The sequence below is a fragment of the Vicia villosa genome, linkage group LG7, assembly GCF_029867415.1.
Source record: "Vicia villosa cultivar HV-30 ecotype Madison, WI linkage group LG7, Vvil1.0, whole genome shotgun sequence".
Classification (NCBI taxonomy): domain Eukaryota; kingdom Viridiplantae; phylum Streptophyta; class Magnoliopsida; order Fabales; family Fabaceae; genus Vicia; species Vicia villosa.
The window spans coordinates 91,777,770-91,797,573 of record NC_081186.1 but is presented as its reverse complement, the minus strand read 5'-3'; the positions used below and the strand labels follow the sequence as shown (position 1 = coordinate 91,797,573).

The 19,804-nt window shown below is 33.6% G+C and overlaps 1 protein-coding gene across 1 annotated transcript; it reads right to left on the bottom strand.

Annotated features, from left to right (window-relative positions):
• Positions 1 to 1,318: 1,318 nt before the first annotated feature.
• Positions 1,319 to 18,583, bottom strand: LOC131615813 (uncharacterized protein At3g06530-like). Its single transcript, XM_058886975.1, has 39 exons — positions 18,287 to 18,583; positions 17,975 to 18,188; positions 17,798 to 17,893; positions 17,577 to 17,694; positions 17,318 to 17,491; positions 16,010 to 16,180; positions 15,842 to 15,897; positions 15,642 to 15,731; positions 15,412 to 15,560; positions 14,783 to 14,865; positions 14,569 to 14,697; positions 14,379 to 14,453; positions 13,312 to 13,480; positions 11,989 to 12,128; positions 11,755 to 11,847; positions 11,150 to 11,333; positions 10,814 to 10,908; positions 10,569 to 10,721; positions 10,069 to 10,210; positions 9,713 to 9,846; positions 9,423 to 9,504; positions 9,176 to 9,338; positions 8,624 to 8,699; positions 8,277 to 8,438; positions 8,119 to 8,184; positions 7,929 to 8,033; positions 7,668 to 7,757; positions 6,683 to 6,900; positions 6,400 to 6,598; positions 6,107 to 6,289; positions 5,839 to 5,934; positions 5,669 to 5,736; positions 5,245 to 5,587; positions 4,480 to 4,695; positions 3,503 to 4,165; positions 3,011 to 3,414; positions 2,419 to 2,674; positions 1,949 to 2,122; positions 1,319 to 1,687 (listed from the first exon to the last, which is right to left on the bottom strand). The coding sequence occupies exons 1-39, from the start codon at positions 18,444 to 18,446 to the stop codon at positions 1,457 to 1,459; spliced, it is 6,420 nt and encodes a 2,139-aa protein (XP_058742958.1). The 5' UTR covers positions 18,447 to 18,583; the 3' UTR covers positions 1,319 to 1,456.
• Positions 18,584 to 19,804: the final 1,221 nt, after the last annotated feature.

Sequence of the window (19,804 nt, the reverse complement as noted above, 5' to 3'; positions counted from 1 at the left end):
GTTTTAATGCATTTTAGTTGTAATCTAACAATTTAACACATTTTTTTATATGTAACGCATTACATAAGTTATAAAATTAGACGATATTTTTTAGACATTTTTTGTGTTTTGATAATTGGCTCTGCATAATACCATGATTCTGCTCTACATGATTTTTTTTTGGTGGTTACGTAAATGCATCTCCGGACACAAAATAGGGGACTATACAGAAGTGCATCTCCGGATAAATCCTTCTTTTTTTTTGAAAAAAAAAATAGATTCAGATATGTATCTCCGAAGTCTTTCCTGAGGATAGAATAAGGTTTGTAAGGTCCTTATTGCTCTACATATTCTATAAATCAGGTCTATAATCATATTTTTTTTACAAAAATAAAAATGAATTTATATTCTCACCTTGCATTTGTGTATGTCAAATGCGCAAATCTCCCACTTGAGTTTAGGATCTCTAGTGACATACTTCTCGTTGATCTAAAATTCAAACTGAATACTCTGGTATGATATACAGAAAATCAGAGAGTTGTCAAGTTCGAATATCATTCTTCGTCCATTTACAATGAAGGAAAGATATGATACACTATGTTTGAATTGAAGACGGGTGATAGTTTGAAGGTTATGTGGAGTACCTTTTATTGTTACTCAACAAAGTGTCAGATTAAGTGGATGTGATGATTCAAAGTCAAAAATATTATAAAGATGTTGAATCATCCTGAACCATTAGATTGTAATGACATGTTATGTAATGTTTATTTTATAGTGTTTATTATAATGTTTAATTTATATTGGATGCAATGATTCAAAGATAAGTCAAAAATATTATAAAAATGTTGAATCATCTTGAACCATTCGTTTGTAACGACTAAAATTTATGTAATGTTTACTTTATAGTGTTTATTATAATGTTTAATTTATATATGATTTCCCCTATGTCATTGTTTTCCATTCGTTTGTAATGACATGTTATGTAAAATTTATGTAATGTCATTGTTTCCCATATGTCATTGTTCCTGCTTGTTACTCTTATTACTATTATGAACTAAGCATCTCTTATGAAGATGCATCTTTGAATCATATTTAAACATCACAAGAATTTTTCATCAATTTTACTGAGATGTGTAAAAAAAAAGTCCAGAAATACATCTCCAAAAACTAGGAGTATTAAAGACTTTTTACCCTGGTGTGGTTGAATATATAGAGGTGACAATAGCAACTCCGAAAAAATGTATAATCTTTTTTTTTTAATTTAACACATTAATCATTTTAATTTGTTTTTAATACTACTTTTAAAAGCATTCATAATTTTAAGGATTAACTAGTAAAATTGCAAAAGAAAATAATTGAACTTCACTTTTATCAGTAAAAAAAGGCACATTTCGATTTCCGTATATTCGATTACAGATTTCTAGCTCACACTCATCAGATCACGATACCATGAACACTACCTTCTTAATCTATAAGATCATAGGTATTGTCGAAGGCTCTCCCCACTCATAGACTCCATTTCCTGTAGAATTTCTTGAGCAAGAGATTTAACTGAAAGCTCCACATCCTCAAGAAGTTCACCAAGGAACGGGATTGTTTCCGCTAATAATACTAAATATTCTTCTTTCAAGTTATCTACAAAATGTTTAATAATTCTCAGGCCCAGTATTCTAGTTCGCGTCTTCTCACTACGTGTCTGCATCAAAACCTGCAAAATAACAAATAAATAAAGACAAATATTCAGCTGCCAGAGAATGTGGATAACTTGAAATGATTACTTTAAATTTTACACTAAGTACCAGAAAAAGTAGCATTTTCAACTTAGATGAAGTACAAGATACTTTATTTTCATCTTACTATATCTTAGATGAAATAAAAGATACTTTATCCTGGTATATTGTTAATGGTATTATATACGCAACACAGCATCAATTGAGAGTACACCAGAAATAGAAATAACTAATGATACCTCGTGGTTCAGAGGTTTCCACAAAAGGTCGGAACCAGCTGTGACAGCCATTTGGCCGATGCACAAGACAATTAGGTCATCAAATTCCTTCACGCTAGGTATACTCGGGCTGCTGTCATCTAGTGATGCTGGTGGATCTAGGACAAGTTGAGAGACGATAGGTTTTACCAACATCTGCCAACAAGCATCATAGGAGAGTCAGATTATGACAAACAAGATCACTGCAAAAGGAGGCTTAATGTCTAAAATAAATATTTTACTTAATTATAAAGTAACAACAACTTTTAATGTAGATAAGATAGTGAAGATAACATGCAAATTAATGTCAGATGCAATGGAAAATTTCACAAACAAAGATGCCGAAAAATCTTATAATGGAAGGTTACGTTCAAGCTAACAAAAAAAAATATCTGCATAAAATTTTTCATGACAACTCCATACTGAATAAATAGTGTAAAAAATATACTAACCTGGAAACTTGAGGACTCAAGAAACTTCAAGCTCCCAGTGTCATAGAGGAAACACTTGTGTAAGGATGACAGGACTAGTGTTCTGAGATGCCATCCCTTGATAGATAAGCTACTTGTTTCTTTTACATCACCATCATCCATAATCTTAGCCTTCTTTTTCTTCCGACTCAGAATAGACACATTAGAGTCTCCGCCGTCGCTGAGATGATGAACACAGCTACCAAGTAGGAATTTGAAGTAAGGAACAAACAATGACCTAGAAATAAGAAAAGGATGTCATTTGATAATTACTTCAAATAAAAACAAATCATAACTTATTATATACTCATGTCAAATCTTTCAATATAATACTGTAAACATATTGTAAAGAGTATACCTGTCTGGACAAACTTATTGTAAACTTTCAATATTGTAAACTTTTTATGTAGTTCACTTGAATACACTAGTTTATAAATCTTCTGCCAATAATGAAAAACTTACCAAAGAAAATCTAGAGATACATGGACAAAGTGTCCTTTAACTTTCATAACCACGTAAAGCACTTATTACAAATAACATCTAAGGAATATAGAGAAATTAGGCAGTGACTTACCGATGGTTCTCAGCAAGCTTATTTACCATGCCATAAAAAGATATGGCCCTATCCATGCTTCCTGCCGACGCAGTTTCATCCACTACAGATTCTGCCCATTCAATACTCTTTACAAAAAGAGGCTTGAACATGCTCTCAGTAAGTTTTAGGGTCAGTGCAAGCATAGCATTCATCACACCTTTTTCCACTATATCAATGTTTTGAACTGAACGGGGACTTTGACGGCGAAGATCAAGAGCAACCAAGCAAAAGTCAAAAATCTTTCCATGGAATGCCACGATAGATGATCTGTCCATTGTACCAATAAATGTTGCCAACATATCAAACACAACTGTCAAGCTTTTATCCCCAGCTTCAACGGCAGCAGGATACAGTTTTAACAATGGTGGCAAGGCAAGGCGTACCTATAATAAAGTGATGTTCAGTTAGAAAAACAGACAATCATTTCATACTAGCACAGCCAAACAATACTTATGTTATAGCAAGCCTTACTGGAATTTTTCCAGCAAGAAGCTTCCGTAATCCATGAGCTCGGGATACCACTTTGGGATACATTCCTGAGACATATTCGGGATGAAGCACCAGAAGCTCCATGATATTTGTGAGATATGGATTTAGGAATCCACCAAGCTTGTCCACAACTGCCTCCAAAGTAACAAGAACAGAAATAAAATGGGGTTCATTTGAGACTGATAAAACATCATTAGTTTTTGGTTTCAAATCCTGACTAGACGGCACAATACGAAAGGACTTAATCACATTGTCCATAATTTGAGGAAGTTCAGCCAATGCTTTAGGACCAAGAACATTGATCAACGCAGCAGATGTTCTAAGGCAACTAGAAGTCACAGCCAAGTTATGAGATGTAATACATTTTGTAATAGATCCAAGGCATACACCAAAGATGGAACTATTCGAAGGAAACCTTTCTGCAAGAACTTCCAACGCTGAAACTGCTGCTACTTTCAAAGAGGTATTTGATGAATCATCAAGTACTTGAAGAATTTCTAAACACATTTTATCGAGTGACTCTTGAGAACTTTCATCCATATGAAGCCAAGGAAAACTTGACCTTGACCTTGAACCTTTGTTGTCTTTAAGAGCTACGCTGAGTTTTTCGTGATTTCTTGCAGCATCACATAACAGCCCAAGAGCCTGGAGCACAAGTCATGCAGTATCAGATAACATAATAGTTGTCAATGTATTCACACTCAATATGTTCACCTGATGACAAACTAACAAAAATATAACTTTTGCTAGATGTAGTAGAAACATGGCATATGTAAACCATGTGAATAATGAGTCATTGAGTCTCTTATTACAAATCCTCGAATGAAAATACAATATACGTTTAAGGGAATATCCCAAATCCAATGTCCTGATCTCAAAAACTTGGAGAATAAAAACAAACAAATTATGGTCCACACATTAGATCATAGTCATGAAATAATCTAATAAAAAAAGCGTACCTTTTTTCCAACATTTTTATCTGAATGGTGGAGCAACTTCATTATGCTCTTAAAATATACCGAAGGTATCATGACCATTGTTATACTCCTCACAAGAGCACGCATAGTTTCCTTCAACTCTTTCCTCATAATGACTGGGAAATTCAGTTGCTTTTTTCTTGCATCTACAAGATGCAAGAGGAAAACAACATGTTCCATAAGCCCACCAAGTGCTGTCTGCAATATTGACAGCCCATCACATATCACATATAATTTGAATATGAATATGAATCTTTGGCTGGAATAAACAGAACTGTTTAAAGACTAATCAAGGGATAGAACATCAAATAAAAGCATGCAAGACCAGTGATATCACACAAAGAAACCAAAAAGAGCATCTTCGAATGAAAAATAGTTAAAATACAAAGCAAAATAAATATATTTGTAGAAAAATAGTTAAAATAAAAAGCAAAATCAATATATTTGTTAGCCAGAGATTTGAACCTCAATATACTGAAGAAATTTCTGATTAACTGAAAGCTAACAATTTCACCATACAATACATCACATAAATTCCTCGACTAAGAGATATCAATTTCTAAACTATGTCTATGAGATATGATACTATGTCTGTTACTACCATTGCTATACAATTCAACATTCGATACTGGTGCTGTTCAAAAATCATTATATAAACTGTCATCAGGACGTTGCCCGATAGAATTGAACAAAGTGAGATATTAAAAGACATAAACTTTGTCGCATCATTTGTGATATGGACTATACCTGAATGACAACTGTATCTTCCCCTGATTTTAGTTTGAATAGCAATTCAGGATCTTGCAATTTTTGCAAAGAAAATTGCATTGCCAAAAACAACTCCAGAAACATTGACCGGTCAACATTTATATTTCCTCTATGTTCAAGGATAATAACTAAAGATGGAAGCCAAGTCATAGTTGTAAACTGCTCACAAATCTGCACTGCTAATTTATATTCCCACTCTTTCGTACAAAATGTTAAAGCATCTGGCGTCTGAATATTGAGAAAATGGCTGGCTTTCCTTGAAACCAGTGAAGAGAACAGCAAGATAAGCAATGAGGCCAAGCTTTTACCCTCTCCCAAAGTTCTGCAAAACATTCACCCATATAAGATGCAGATCACAAACCAATGGATAATTACAATATTAGGATCATGATGTAGAAAGTACCGTAGGAGATGTAAAACAATGGATAGCCTTCTGTGCTCAACTATTTCAGGAAATATATCTATGAAAACCTGAAGGATGAAAAAAATATTACAAGATTTATCGACTCAGAGTTACTTCCAATCATGAGGGAGAGATATAAAGGCCCAAGAGTATTGTCATGAAATACCAACCTTCAGTAATTTCTCCACATCATCTGTCTTAGACAGCCAACAAGGAACAATTGCAGATATGAGATCCTCAAAAACATGCTTTGAATGACTGTCAATCTACATAGAAATGGTGAAGCGAGGTTATTTGGAATATTGGACCCATACCCTCAAAAATTTGCAAGCAAAAGATTACAATAGTTGGAAGATTTAATACGGTTTAATCATGAAAATCAAGGATTGAAGAAAAGAAGCAGGGACCCAAATGAAGGGGAAGCCAACATTTACAGACCTGTGTAACAGCTGATTCACCAATAACCGGAAGAATATCAAGTATATGCTCGAAGACTTTTTCTGGTAAGACTTTAATAACAGCAGAAAGCAGAGAAAATATATGGTTGCGCGTGACTAAAACATTGGTAGTCCGGGCACACTCTATCAGTAGAGTAATGCTAATTTCATTAGTCATTTTTTCCTGTCATGAGTAATGAAAAGTAATAAAAGGAAGCAGAAAAATTAGCAAAGAGGTAGTTTCAATTTTCTATTATCATATAAATATTCAAGATTCACCATAAGAAAACATACATTTAGCGCAGCTATGCTGTTAAGAGACATGATTATATCCTCCAGGATAATCAATAGAGTCTGTTGAATATGATTTACGGATTCAGAAGGACTTGATGATGGTTGGCTTGATCCTTCCTCAAGGGAAAGAATACCATTTACCCATTTTTCTGAAAATACCTTGCTAAGAAGTTTAAATAAGGGGTCTAAAAGAATATGCCTGCAAGAATCAACTACAAATTTAGCACAACGGAATTATTTGTCCAATTTTCCAGTCACGGTACTAGGATAATAATAAAATCACCTGTTTGTTATGTCTTTCTTCAGTAACAAAACGTCAAGAAGGGAACTAAGAAGGTAGACCGGATCATCTATTTTGCATATGTCATTGGAGGGAGATTCTGCTTCTTGATCTGTTGTCAATTTCTGTCTCTTTTTTGTCTTTTCGTCTGCTGACCTAACTATGCCACATTTTGGTGCAAGTATGAGATCAAGTATGTGGCCAACAGTTGAGAAATCTATCTGCAATTCCATAAAAACCACAAATTATTCTCAGTTTAATTTTCCCTTTTTTAAATGGAAGCTGGAGAAAAACACCTACTGCAATAAACAGAAACATAGTACCCAAAAAAAATATAATGCAACTAACTCATTGACCAAAAATATAATGGCCAAGTGAAATCAAACTCGAAATTTAAATTTAAAATTTACACAAGAAAACATCCATCTTAATATTTCATTAAACAAAATAGTAGTCAGCATTTGACACAAGGTATGATATAACACTGTTTATCACATTTAAAATATAATATCATAAATTAATTATATAAATTCAACTGTTCATACTTCATACAAAGAAAAACAGGCATTGACCAAAATAAAAACTAATATAATCCCATGATAGCATGGCTAAATATAAGATCTACCAATTTCACTGGATTTATAGTTCTCAACATAAACATGTCATTGTCAACCAAAGAATAATGGTGTTTCACATTTCATGTAAATATTCAGTTCTTTATCTTACTCATTCTTCAAACAAATAGAGATTTCCTCTTCATAAACATATTCAGAACTCAAAGTCACCATAGTAAATTGATTTGTCTATATAGCAGTACTCAGTACAATTGATGATAATTATTTACTACTGGATAGTCTTGGATGTCTCTGTTTTAGGATGCAATGAACCAGAGAAATACAAAACAGAAACCAAAATGAAAAACAAGCAAAAGAGCCTTAATAATACAAGACATGTTTGATGAAAAAATAACCAAAAGCGACAAACTCACGTCTATGCGCATTAAAGCCTCTTTAGTTGCACTTTGTATATCACCGTTAGCACTACGGCACAAAAAAACAAGTGCACGAAATAAATCCTCCTGACATAGAAGAAAAAGACAATAGTTTAGGTCATAGTAGGGACTAGATTGGTAATGATGTTTTTCATTTAATCAATAAGAAAATTATCAGTGCACGATGCAAATGTACATGTCTGTTTATCATGAATGACAACAGACTCAAGAAATAAATAATTGCATAGCTAATAAGACCTTCACTTTATTCTGCAACCCTGTGTAGAATTGACTATTAAGTTTGTTCAAGACAGAGATACAAGGCTCTATATAGGCAGGGTCATCTGAAGTCACGTCATCCAACTGAAAAGGCAATGACCAAGGTCAGTAAATTCACAATGACAAGCAAGGGCAGGACATACAAAAAGCATGTATCTTGATTTCTTACCTGCAGAGTTTTCAGTAAAGGATCTTGAAGATCATCTCCACCTGAGGGAGATGACATAACACAGCTCTACACACACACAAAAAAAAAGAGAGAATTAGCTCACTAATCCTCAGATTGAAGGTTTCAACAGCTAAAACTTAATATTAGAATACACACACCTCCAACAAAAGGCACATTATCTGAGTTCTGGTGTTTGAAATTTTCTGGCTAGATTTGCTGCGGTCATCATAGTATTGCTCCATAAAACGAGACAACACTGGCGCAATATTAGGATGCATAATAGCATACCCAACTCCCTTGAGCAAGGAGAGAATCATTAACTGCCAGAAAAATCAATATTCAAAAATAAGTTACTGTCTTACAATATTTGCTTTGCATAACAACCCACACACAACATTGTTAAATCTGGAAATAAAACAAGAAGCTTTAAATCTATATCACTATTACCACAATTAAAATCATATGAAGAGAAACAAAGAAGAGAACTAATGTGAAGACATCAAACCTTCCCGTAGTTGGAGAATTTCAGAGCAGAACCCAAAATGAACTCAAGTATTCTTTGTTTTGTGGGCTGGTCAAACCTGTCCAAAAATAAAGCAGGAAAAGAACTAGGAAGTAAATACAAAAGAATACTCTTTCTGGATAAAGATAATGAACAACCCTGCTAGAAAGACAAAAAAGTACCAACAGGCAACATAGAGAAAGATAGCAAATGACACATCACATAAATCTGCATCAACTAATTTAGAGTCAACAGAATATCCCTAAAACCTAAGCTATCCCATTTTAGCAATGCGAAGCAACAGTTCAAACGTTTGTAAAAGGACAGGCCACACAATCAATCCCAACATTTTATACATTATATGGAAGTAAGATATACACAATATATCCAAATTCCCCTCTACACATTTGAAAGATCTGGAAACTTTCAATAACAGAAGCAGGAAACATGGAAATGGATGTGATAAGCAGCTAAGTCAATTAATATATACCAAATAGTTGTGTGGTGATAAAAGAGTAGCCTTCAAAAGATAATAGTTGAAGTAACATTATATACCTGTTTTCCATATTTTGAGGTACTAAGATATTATGACAGGATGAACCCAGTGTGGATGCGAACAATGATGGAAGAAACTTCTTGTCTGATAATATAAGTGTTTTTTGCTGATCCAACAGCAATAGAAGTTCACCCAGAAAATGGAACCATGTAGCGTTGTTCCCTGTTGTTACAAGTTTAGGTACTTCTATAGGTAAAAATAATTAGGCTTAAAGGGTTAAATATAAATAATCTGACAATGAAGTACCGTTTTTCTTGCCAGAACGTTCAATGCGACACCACAAGGCACGCAACTCATCAATACATTTCATAGAAGCAACCCTTACAGTCTGCAAAGAATTTCAAAAGATGCAAATATATCATTTGAGCCAACACATTTCCTCAAATCAAGATAACATCCAACATATGATTAAGCAGCATAAGCAATAAAAAACAAAAAATAACAATCTGTCCATAAACATATATATGCAGTGCAGTGAACAGATAAGGAAAACATTATACACACAAAATCAGTAGGTAAAGCTGACAGAGTCATACCTGATCATCACCAGCCAATGGAACAAGAATAGAAGGAAATTCAGCCAAAAGTTCAGTATGCCATTTATCTTGTGACAGACTACATAGAAATGCATAGCACTGAAGATTTTCAACCTGAACTGCAGCAGGAACACCTGTACAACAAAAGATCGAACAAAGAATCAAGATAATATGCTCTGCTTCAGACCCATAAAATGTTAAATATAGACCACCGGCATAAAGATTATGTGACATGTTGACATTGAGAAAGGAACTGAATATTCTACCTTAAAAGAATGAATTTCTAAGTACAAGCAACACAGTGTTGTCCATTTAAGATAGAGTACATCAAGCAACAGGGAAACTGTGGAGTGTACCTTCATCTGTGAAAGACTTAGATAATAGGCGGGCAGGTGATACACTGCACTGTTCAGCTAAGAAATCGAGGTGTTCACGGAATGCATGTTTTAACTTTGAGGAAGCAAAAAATACAAACAGATCCTTTATCTTGCTATCATCCTGCATATTACAAAAGGTTCGTTCGTCAAACCAGGCAACCAACAGAGAGCAGTGGGAGGATAATAACAGTTGAATAATCAAAGAGGATGTATAAGAAAGAAATTTCTTAATGCTCGAGTTATTTACACTCACAGTTGATCCTCTTGTCTATTTTTAGACACTTTTAGTAATAAACATAAATTACATTTACAAGGAAGCTAATGATATTGCTACTTCCTATGTGCATTATGATATCACGACTATGTACATAAATATATTTGCTACAACTCCAATACTAACATTAATTCCAAAAGAAGGAAACCTACTTAATAAGACAAAATTGAATATAGGCTTAAGAAAAATAGAAGGAACTACTAACAAGCTGATTGCCTGAAGATTCTGCTGACATTAGTGCTGAGATCAGCCTCCAAAATATGCAAACCATAATTTTTGCATTTAAAGGTCTGAGGTTGGCATACGAAAGATGTTCACAGAAATAACTACAGTCCCGGCCTAACTTTTCAGAATTGAACTGCAAACAATTCCGCAGCGAACAAAAAAAGTTAGTAATCGCAAGAAAAAACAAGATAAATAAAAGCAAGCGTGAGAGTAAACCCCTCATACCTCCTCATCCAAAAGAACATCAGCATTCACTAAGTATTCGAACTCAGCCTTCAGAATAGGAAACACGCTTTTAAACAGTGCAGGAAAGCCATCACCTTCGATTGAAAAAGAAAGTCAATATTCATCATTCTCTAAACCAATTTTTGAATATTTGAACAAATTTAATACACAAAAACGGGAACTGCAACTCTGCAACTTGAGAGATAAGATATACTACTCTAAATAAGCACTTCTGAATTGCTTCTAAATATAGCACTCTAATATTTATTTGTGTTGTTAAGTAATATTTTCAGAAAGAAGAAAAAGGGGATTCAAAATATCAAAAGGAAAACTAACCTTCTGGGTTTCTCAGCAGAAGAGACTGCAATAGAACAGAAAAGAAGAGTGTCTTTGACAATTCTGAATCATTGCAGCTTTCAACAAACCAGGCAATATTATCTTCAGGGTGGACAATGAAATTGCTAGCCAAGTTATTGATAACCTTCAAGTTAATAGAAGGTAAACTTCCAAGTACCGGAGTCTGCAATTGAACTTTCTGAATTAGTAAAGTGGAAGGTGATTGACGACTGGTTGAAATTAACTATTTAGAAGTTTGATGAAGCCAAAATATGTCCATGAGAAAACCCCCAAGCGCTACACATATTATCAGTAAAACAACAGGATACTCATGTACTAGACAGGGTCCTATTTGGCCATCCTTACAGTCAAACTTAAAAGTGATGTCAAGATAAAAATTTGAACATTCAATTTTTGAAGTTGCTTTTCCAAGTCAATGGGACTTTGTGACCGATTCTATATCCTTAGTTCACCTTGGTCAATTCTATGTCGCATCTTGAGTTTGACAAACTTGCCTTTTTGAAAAACACTTTGGTTTTAACAATATAAGAGTATACATTAAAGTACAAAAATATTGGCAAATCAAATCCTATGTAGTTATGTACCGTTTCTTCAGAGCTAGACACAGCAACATTCTGATAAAGTGGCCAGTTAAATTTGTTGACTAGTACAAGAGCTTTTAAATTCAAGCCCTGTGTCTGCAACAAGAAAGATAAGTAATCGTCAGATGATAATCAGCAAGACAATGCAGACATCTGAATGCAACAATGAAGTAAGAATATGCAAAGTCGGGAATATTCTATTTAAAAAATAAATGTTAAATTTGAAGTCCATCCAACCTGTGGCATAGCAAGGAGTAATGGAAAAATCATGGCAGCAACGTTTTTCAAGTAATCAGAATGATCAGGGAAATATGATATGGCTTTCTTTAAACAGGTGACAGCAACTTCTCCAGTTAGACTAACATTATCGTTTGAACCTGCGCAAGAGAATTTGAAAAACAAATCAACAATTGTATGCCAGGCAGACCCAATATTTATCCCTAAGCCAAATTCTAAAACGAGGCGCTTTTACACAAAGTAATTACAAAAATTGCAAATTATAAGAGTTGTAGCAAAATAAATAAATGTTTTGCTCCTAATACATGTCAATTTATTAGTAACTTGTGCTTTTTTGGCAAATATTAACAAAAAAACTCGGGCAGAAAGCAAGAGCTTTACTAGTCTAGGCCTCCACTGGGCTAGATGAGTTGTCATTCAATAAACTACTACTACTAAAAGAAACAAAGGCAAAACTGCTAGTTTAAAGAATTTCAAAACAGACATCTTTTGGAACTAACTGTGAACTCATCCAAAGGTGTAATGTAACTGTAAATTTACTTCATAGTAAACAAACTATGTGCAGTATTTCAGTAAGGACAATTATAGACCAACGTCAGTCCCACTACTTTCTCCCCAGCACTGTTTTGACGAGTTAGAGCTCCTCTCCCACTCACTCTTGCTCACCAAGTCTTTCTCTCTTCCATTCTAATGAAGGTACTACCTCTCTTATAATTATAATTAACTATAAAACCTACAACTATAAAATCTTAGATGAGTAAAAAGCTAGTTAAAAAACAGATTATCTCAGCAAAATACAAATGGAAATGTATGAGTTGAAGGCCATTTATTCATAGTAAAAATAAAATACAAGCATATCTGGATAGAAAATAAATAAAACTGGACGATCAGCCATCCATCAAAAATATCTAAGCTCAGATGAACTAATCAATCTCTCTGTATGATAGAAAGATAGATTAGCATATTCTGAACATTTAGATAAGCATGATGGACACTTTAACTCTTATTTAATGCTTTGGAAGGCCAAATCTATGTTCCCTGCACACGAGTTACCCACACCAATTAACAGTTATCATCCAACAAGACTACATTCAGAGAAAACGATTCTTTTTCCCAGCAGTTGGTCCAAAGTCAATCAGTATGTGTACCATATCATCTCTAATACAAAATGCATGTCTTGACTTATATTATCATTAACCAGTCATCGTGTTTATCTTTGCAACACAGACAAACATGTTTATTAGTGTTTTAATGTAACATTTAAACAAAAGAGGGAGCTGAATTTCTACCAAATTATTTGTGTTTTTAATATGCCACACTTACCAGACAGCAGCTTGCCAACACATCTTTTTAGCACAGTTTGCAGTCTCTCAATAAGCTTAGAAGCACCTAGTACATTTTGCAAGCCATCGACATTTAAAGCTGCTTGAACAACTGTTAGATCTTTATCATCAAGCTGTCTCAAAATGGCCTCTTGAATGTCAACAAGACCCTGATCAACAAAAAATTTAGAATAGAACTCAAGAGTTAAAAGGTTGAGGACAAGGAATGTGGAATAGGAATCACTTATGCACTGTATAATTTGGCAAAAATTTATAACATGAGATTTCTGGGACTCATTTATTCTCATATCATGCACTGACGCACACAACTAGCAGCATCAACCCATCACAACTAACACTTTGACCAAATTATAAAGTTTGCCCCCATGTCAACTTCAAAGCAGCTCAGATTTTCATATCAAAAAAGACAAATTACAGTGTTATTTATCATAATTAAGTGATGTTTTGAAAATAAAATGAAAATCTCAAAATTGTTGTTTCAATGTTTTTCTCAACAAAAATACTAAATTTAATTATATCAAGAATAATATTAGCTTTAATAAAGTTACATCAGAAATTCAATTTTTTAAAATGGAACAAATGAGTCCATAATCCCCCTACCTGTAAATCATCTAATTAAGTCCTCTATTAAAATCAACTAACCCGCACCCACCAATTATGTGTAATATCTATCAATAGCCTTACAACTCCCTCTCTCAGCAACAACACATATAGAAGATTACAAATATAATCATTTCAAATCATTTGAAATGGAACTCAACATATAGAAAGACATTTCCAAATAAAACCAGTTTGACAAATATACAACAGAACCTTTTCAGATAAAATATAATCAAAAATAGGCAATAACATTTAATCAACAGGCCACAATGATCAGAGGTTTTTCGTAAAATATTGGTAATTAACCATATTGAGCATAAAATTTGAATTTTTCAACTCCAAGGATAAATGCCAAGGATGTTCTTAAACAAATGTCACACATGAAAATATAAATGAATGATATAGTTTTAGGAGGAGAGGGTAAGAGTAACAGCAGGGCATAGATACCTCTGAAACAAATGCCTCGTTCTTCAAGATGCCAGAAGAATTTATATCATGCAGTGTAGTTCGTCTAACATCAGCCTATACCACATCAAATAAGAATGAAGCTCATAAATACTAACAGAAAATTGAGGACCACTCACACTTCAGGATTATAGACAGTGAAATACAATAGAAAGTTAATGGGTGGTACTACCTTTGGATGATACAAGGCAAACCAAACTTTAGACTCTGAGATATCAGAAGATGAATCCAAATTACCATCCAACATCTTACATAAAATCTTATACAGTGAATCATCTTTCTTTGAATGTGATTTGTTATTCTGTTGAAGTTGAACAAGCTGAGTTCAGACCATAAGACTTTTGTATAATTGCTAACAAAGAAAAGCATAAAAAATTTCAGCATACCTGAAGGAAATGATTAACTGCTCCACGGAGTTCAGACGGATACTTTGTATTAACAATTATCAGAATCTTTTTTGCCCATCCAGCTAATTGACATTTGAAAAACAACAAAGTTGTGAGGACAATAAGCTAGGCATCATATCATAATTGAATAATTGACTAGCCTGCAACTATTGTATTAGCTAGTTTAGTCATTAAGCCAAGAGCTGAGCCGGGTACAAGCTACTCCCTCCGTCTCATAAAAAGTGTCTCATTTGCACCTTTTTTCTGTCTCAAAATAATTGTCCATTCCATTTACAATACCAATGCAACATTTATTACTATTTTTCCACTACCACATCCCTATTTATTAACTTTCACTTTATCCAACCACTCTATCAACTACAATTAATAAGGGTATTGTAGTAAATGATATTAGCTTTATGATTAAAACCAACACATCTAATCATTTTCTTAAGAACCGTGCATTGCTCAAATAGGACACTATTTATGAGTCGGAGGGAGTAATTTAGTGGTTAGTTACAGCAGTTACAACTATTGGTGATAGAATACATAAATTAATTTCCATTCATATTAAACTTTCTCACATTCTAGAATTCTCTGAAATCTTAATTCAAAATCATAATGCATACCTGACATCAAAGATATTGAGTCGTCAACTTTTTGTGATAGTTTCACACAAATTGATAGGATTTTGGTGACCACGTGATGAACAGAATCATTTATGGGGACCTTTTCTATCAAGGACAGCAAAGCCTGCTGGCAGTATTTATCTTTAGAACTGCAAATGAATAATAATCAGCACAAAAAAGTTTTTGATAGTATAGTATGCATAGACTGCCAGAAAGAAAAGAATTTTCACCTGCAATCAATTAGGGAGTCCAATAAAACAACAAGAAACTTTTCAATGTTGAACTCTTTAGACAATTCTAATAAAACCCCTGGCAAATCCCTGGAAAAAAAAAGGATTTTATAAATCATGTGTATAAATGATTGATATGCAAATGGAAACAGCCAAACCACAGGTACCATCAACAAGTTGAACAGTTTGAAGTAGACTACCTTAGTTCCTTTAAAACCTCCAAGGCCTTTATGGGAAGTATTTCAACATTTTGGGACTAGAAAAATTCAAACACAACAAAGTAAGAATAAAAGTATAACCAAGTTAAAAGTATAGACATAGCACAAGAAGAAGAAAATAGGATGAAAAATTCTGTAACAACATGGTACCTGGACAAGATTGATTAAGGCAATAAGGGACAACCGAAACCAATGAAGATCTATCAACTCTTTAGCCTCCTCCCGAGCAACCTCGGCAACCGAACGTATCAAACTATTCAAAAGTTTAGGAGCCAATGCAGCTTTATTGCCAAGCAAGCCAACTATCATCAATGAACTGGCCTGCAAAGTACTACAGTGCATCAGAAAGTGTCACAAAAACAAAATAAAAAAGTAATATATGTGGCGTCAAGTACCAATATTTAGAATATAAAAGAAACCTTAAGATCTGAAACAGAAGATCCTGGTTGAATAATTAAGAATACAGAGAACACACTCTTTTTAAACTATAAATTAGAGGCCAGGTCCTACTGGTAATCAACTGGCTCAGAAAGGGTTGCTTGTTCTCTCCTCTCTTACCTCTTTTATTCCCCTTCTCACAATTCTCTCCTTATAACTTAACCTATATTTAAATCAGTTAAACAGTTGCGCCTAACTATCCCTCCTAGCCTGCCTAAATTAGACCCTCCGAATAGTAGGTTTGCAAACATAAACCGAGTCCTAAAAGTAAAGTTTGATACATATACTATATATAATCATATTTTTTAAGTCGCGCACAAAACGTATGATGTTCTTTGCGTGATGGAAGTGAAATCTTAAATAGAGATACATTTCCTTAGACGTATGTGTTTGAGAAATAGTTGGCCCGTGGTCTTTGTTTGCTGTTCGGTGCATATTCTTTTGAAGAGAGTTACCTTCTCAATTACAAACATGGGGAGCGAGTGGAGAGATCTTTAACATCAGTGAATAAGTTTTATTTCTTTTGTGATTTAAAAATAAAGAGCAACAAAGATAAATAATGTAAGAATGACCATGGATTAAATTGTACAGAAAAAATACTCAATAAACAACTATCACGCAGCCTTATCCAAATATGCAGAGGTTTGCAATTATATACTTTTGTTACATTGTTATTGCGGAGTTTGAGGACTTTAAAAATCATATAATCAACGGAAAAATCATGCAATAAATTGATCAAACAAATCACAGGTTATACATGAGCTAGTCCAAGCATATTCTAGATTAATAGAAAGTGATAACAGTGAATATATTTCTTAACATGAGAGGGAAAATGCAAGAGAATGTATTACTATTTATGATGCATAATAATATATTTAGGGGAAAATGCAAATTCATTTCACATGGTCTACCCATTTCGGAGCTTGGGTACAGCCAACTAACCAAAAGCTTAGTCACAAAAATCACTAAATGATGCCTAGGTATAATATAATCAGTTTGAATGAATGAAAACAATTTAACCTTGTGATCTGAAAGCTCCTTAATGCCTGACTGAAGACCAGAGACCACAAAAGGAAGTATTCTCTTGACAATATCATCATCAACCGTCACAACAGTCCCCAAAAGTTCGATGAAAACAGCAGTACAAAAGCCAATAACATTCTTCGAAGGTTGAAACTTTTTAGATGGAGATGCCTGCAACCAAAAATGTAGTTATCTTATTATTTAACTCTCTTACACAGCTATCAAATTCACATCTAAGCACTTCTATTTTGCTCACGTAGTTGCATAGAACTTCTAACACGCCCTTATCACGAAGGCATTGCTGCACTATAACCATTCTAGGTGGTGGTGCACCCGAGACTTTCACACCCTCCAGAAATCCCCATGTACCATTCCTTTACAAAAATCAATAAAAACTTCAGAAACCATTCCAACTACAACTAGTAATCTACATCACAACCAACAAAACACAGTAACAAGCAATCATATATTTCTAACCTTATATCAAGTATCTGTACTACTCGAACAAATGCATGCGTGTCGTGGTACGGCAATGCGCACAATATCAAATCCTCATTGTTGTACACATGAATCCTGAAGCTCAAAATAAGTCACATCAGAATTTACAAAACATAACCACTTGAAAAAAAAAAAACTATCAAATAGAATGCTCACTTGTGTCTGCGTATCAAATATTCGAGCGTTTGAAGTGCAGACGGAAGCATAAAAAATCCAGAAACAAGTTTTAAATACGAATTAATTAAAACATTAAGTTGATTATTCTGTTCTATCCCCATTAACTCTCTATCCAACTCTATACTTCTGTGACTGAACAAATCATTCTTATAATTCCTAAACCGTTCATCGTTGCTAATAAGAACCTCCAAACCTGTAACAGAACAAAAAAATCAACTCAATACAACAATTGAAATTCATTCAACTAAGCTTATCAAAAAAGAGCAAAAGAACATTGAAAAGTGAGGTTACCTTGAAGAGCAATAGTGAAAACGGATTCAACACTAATATCAGCAGCTTCTTTAGGATCGAACAAGATAGAAGGACGAGTGAAAGGTCTTCTTAGAGGCGCGGAATCGACATGTGCAATGGATCTGATAGCTTCCAATTGAGAAGCTATGGAAGTTGCCATTACTAGGGTTTTGCAACGAACCAGTGATTGAGAGGTTAGGGTTTTGGTTTTGTTGCTTCGTCTTTCTCTTCTTCGTTTGTTTTGCAGCAAGAATCACAAATAGAGGCAGAGGAAGAGAACAGAACTATAATGTGCCGCAGCAGGGTTTATTTAGGGCTTTGTGTTTCTAACCGTAAACCTTAACGACGTCGTTTTATCTCAAAGTAATTTTGAACCAAAATTAAAAATAAAAAAAAAAATAGTAATTGGTCGGGTCAATAATAGGGATCTACATACTAGCTTATATAGTCTCAGGTTATGCCACACATTTTTTTAAATAAAAAATGCTTAAGGCTTAGGCTTTTTTATGAGTCTATTTAATTAAAAAGGTTAGGCCTCATACTAACAAAACTTTTAAGCCTATCAGATCGGCCTATTTAAATAAATATGAATAATTTTTTATTATCATTATGTTATATTTGATAGTTTGAATTAAAATACATAAATAAAACTTGGTTATATTGAAAAACTTATTATAAAATAAAAATATCTGATAAATATTGTTTTCATAAATTTCCTTAAACAAATATTTAAAAAAAAATTTATTAGCAATTTTTGTTAGCAGAATTTGAACATGAGGGATACTCTTAAGATCTAAATTATCACCACTAACTAAGCCACGTCAAATTATTAAAAGTGATTATTTTTATAAGAATTAAGGTGCTTTCTCAAAAAGAAAAATGATAACAAAAGGTCATCAATATTTCTTTTAATTATTTTATTTCGATTCAGAAGTAGAATTTGATGTGATGTATGTGTATGTTTTTCTCTAATATTTATAGTAAGCAACAAATTTTCAAAAACTCTCATTCAAGGATTAAGGGGAGCATTGATTAAGGGGAGTTGACTTCGTTAGGGGGAGCAAAGATTATCAAAGTTTCAGCGGTTTGTCATCATCAGAAAGTGGGAGAATGTGAAGTCAAACTTCTCCAATTATTTTGACAAATACAACTTAATAGACAATGCTCATTAGCTAGAAATGAAAAAAACCTCATGGTCAAAGTTTAAAGCATCAAGTGTTCTATCATATTCAACTTTATAAAGACTAGCTTTGGAACTTAATGATTGATCACATATTTTTGAGGTACTTGCAAATCCACTATGTTAACACTTAAGTGCTAAAAAAATCATGTTGATCATTTTACCTAGCGCATGCATATATTTTAAAATCATTTAGGACTTGATTGAAACTTAATTTTTAGGTATGTTTCAAAATTAAGTCACACCATTTGTAATAACCAGTTACACAATACGACCACAAACCAACACGGGTCTTTTCAGCATGATTTGTCCTCACTCACACGCTTTACAGGAAACTT

Bases quoted from the DNA above. Each gene is read 5' to 3' on its own strand.
- LOC131615813 (XM_058886975.1), bottom strand. From the start codon at position 18,446: ATGGCAACTTCCATAGCTTCTCAATTGGAAGCTATCAGATCCATTGCA. The intron at 14,866-15,411 runs GTATGCATTATG...AATGTCAATTAG, and splicing joins CTCAATATCTTTGATGTCAG to CTGGATGGGCAAAAAAGATT. The intron at 5,935-6,106 runs GTCTGTAAATGT...ATTTCTATGTAG, and splicing joins GTGAATCAGCTGTTACACAG to ATTGACAGTCATTCAAAGCA.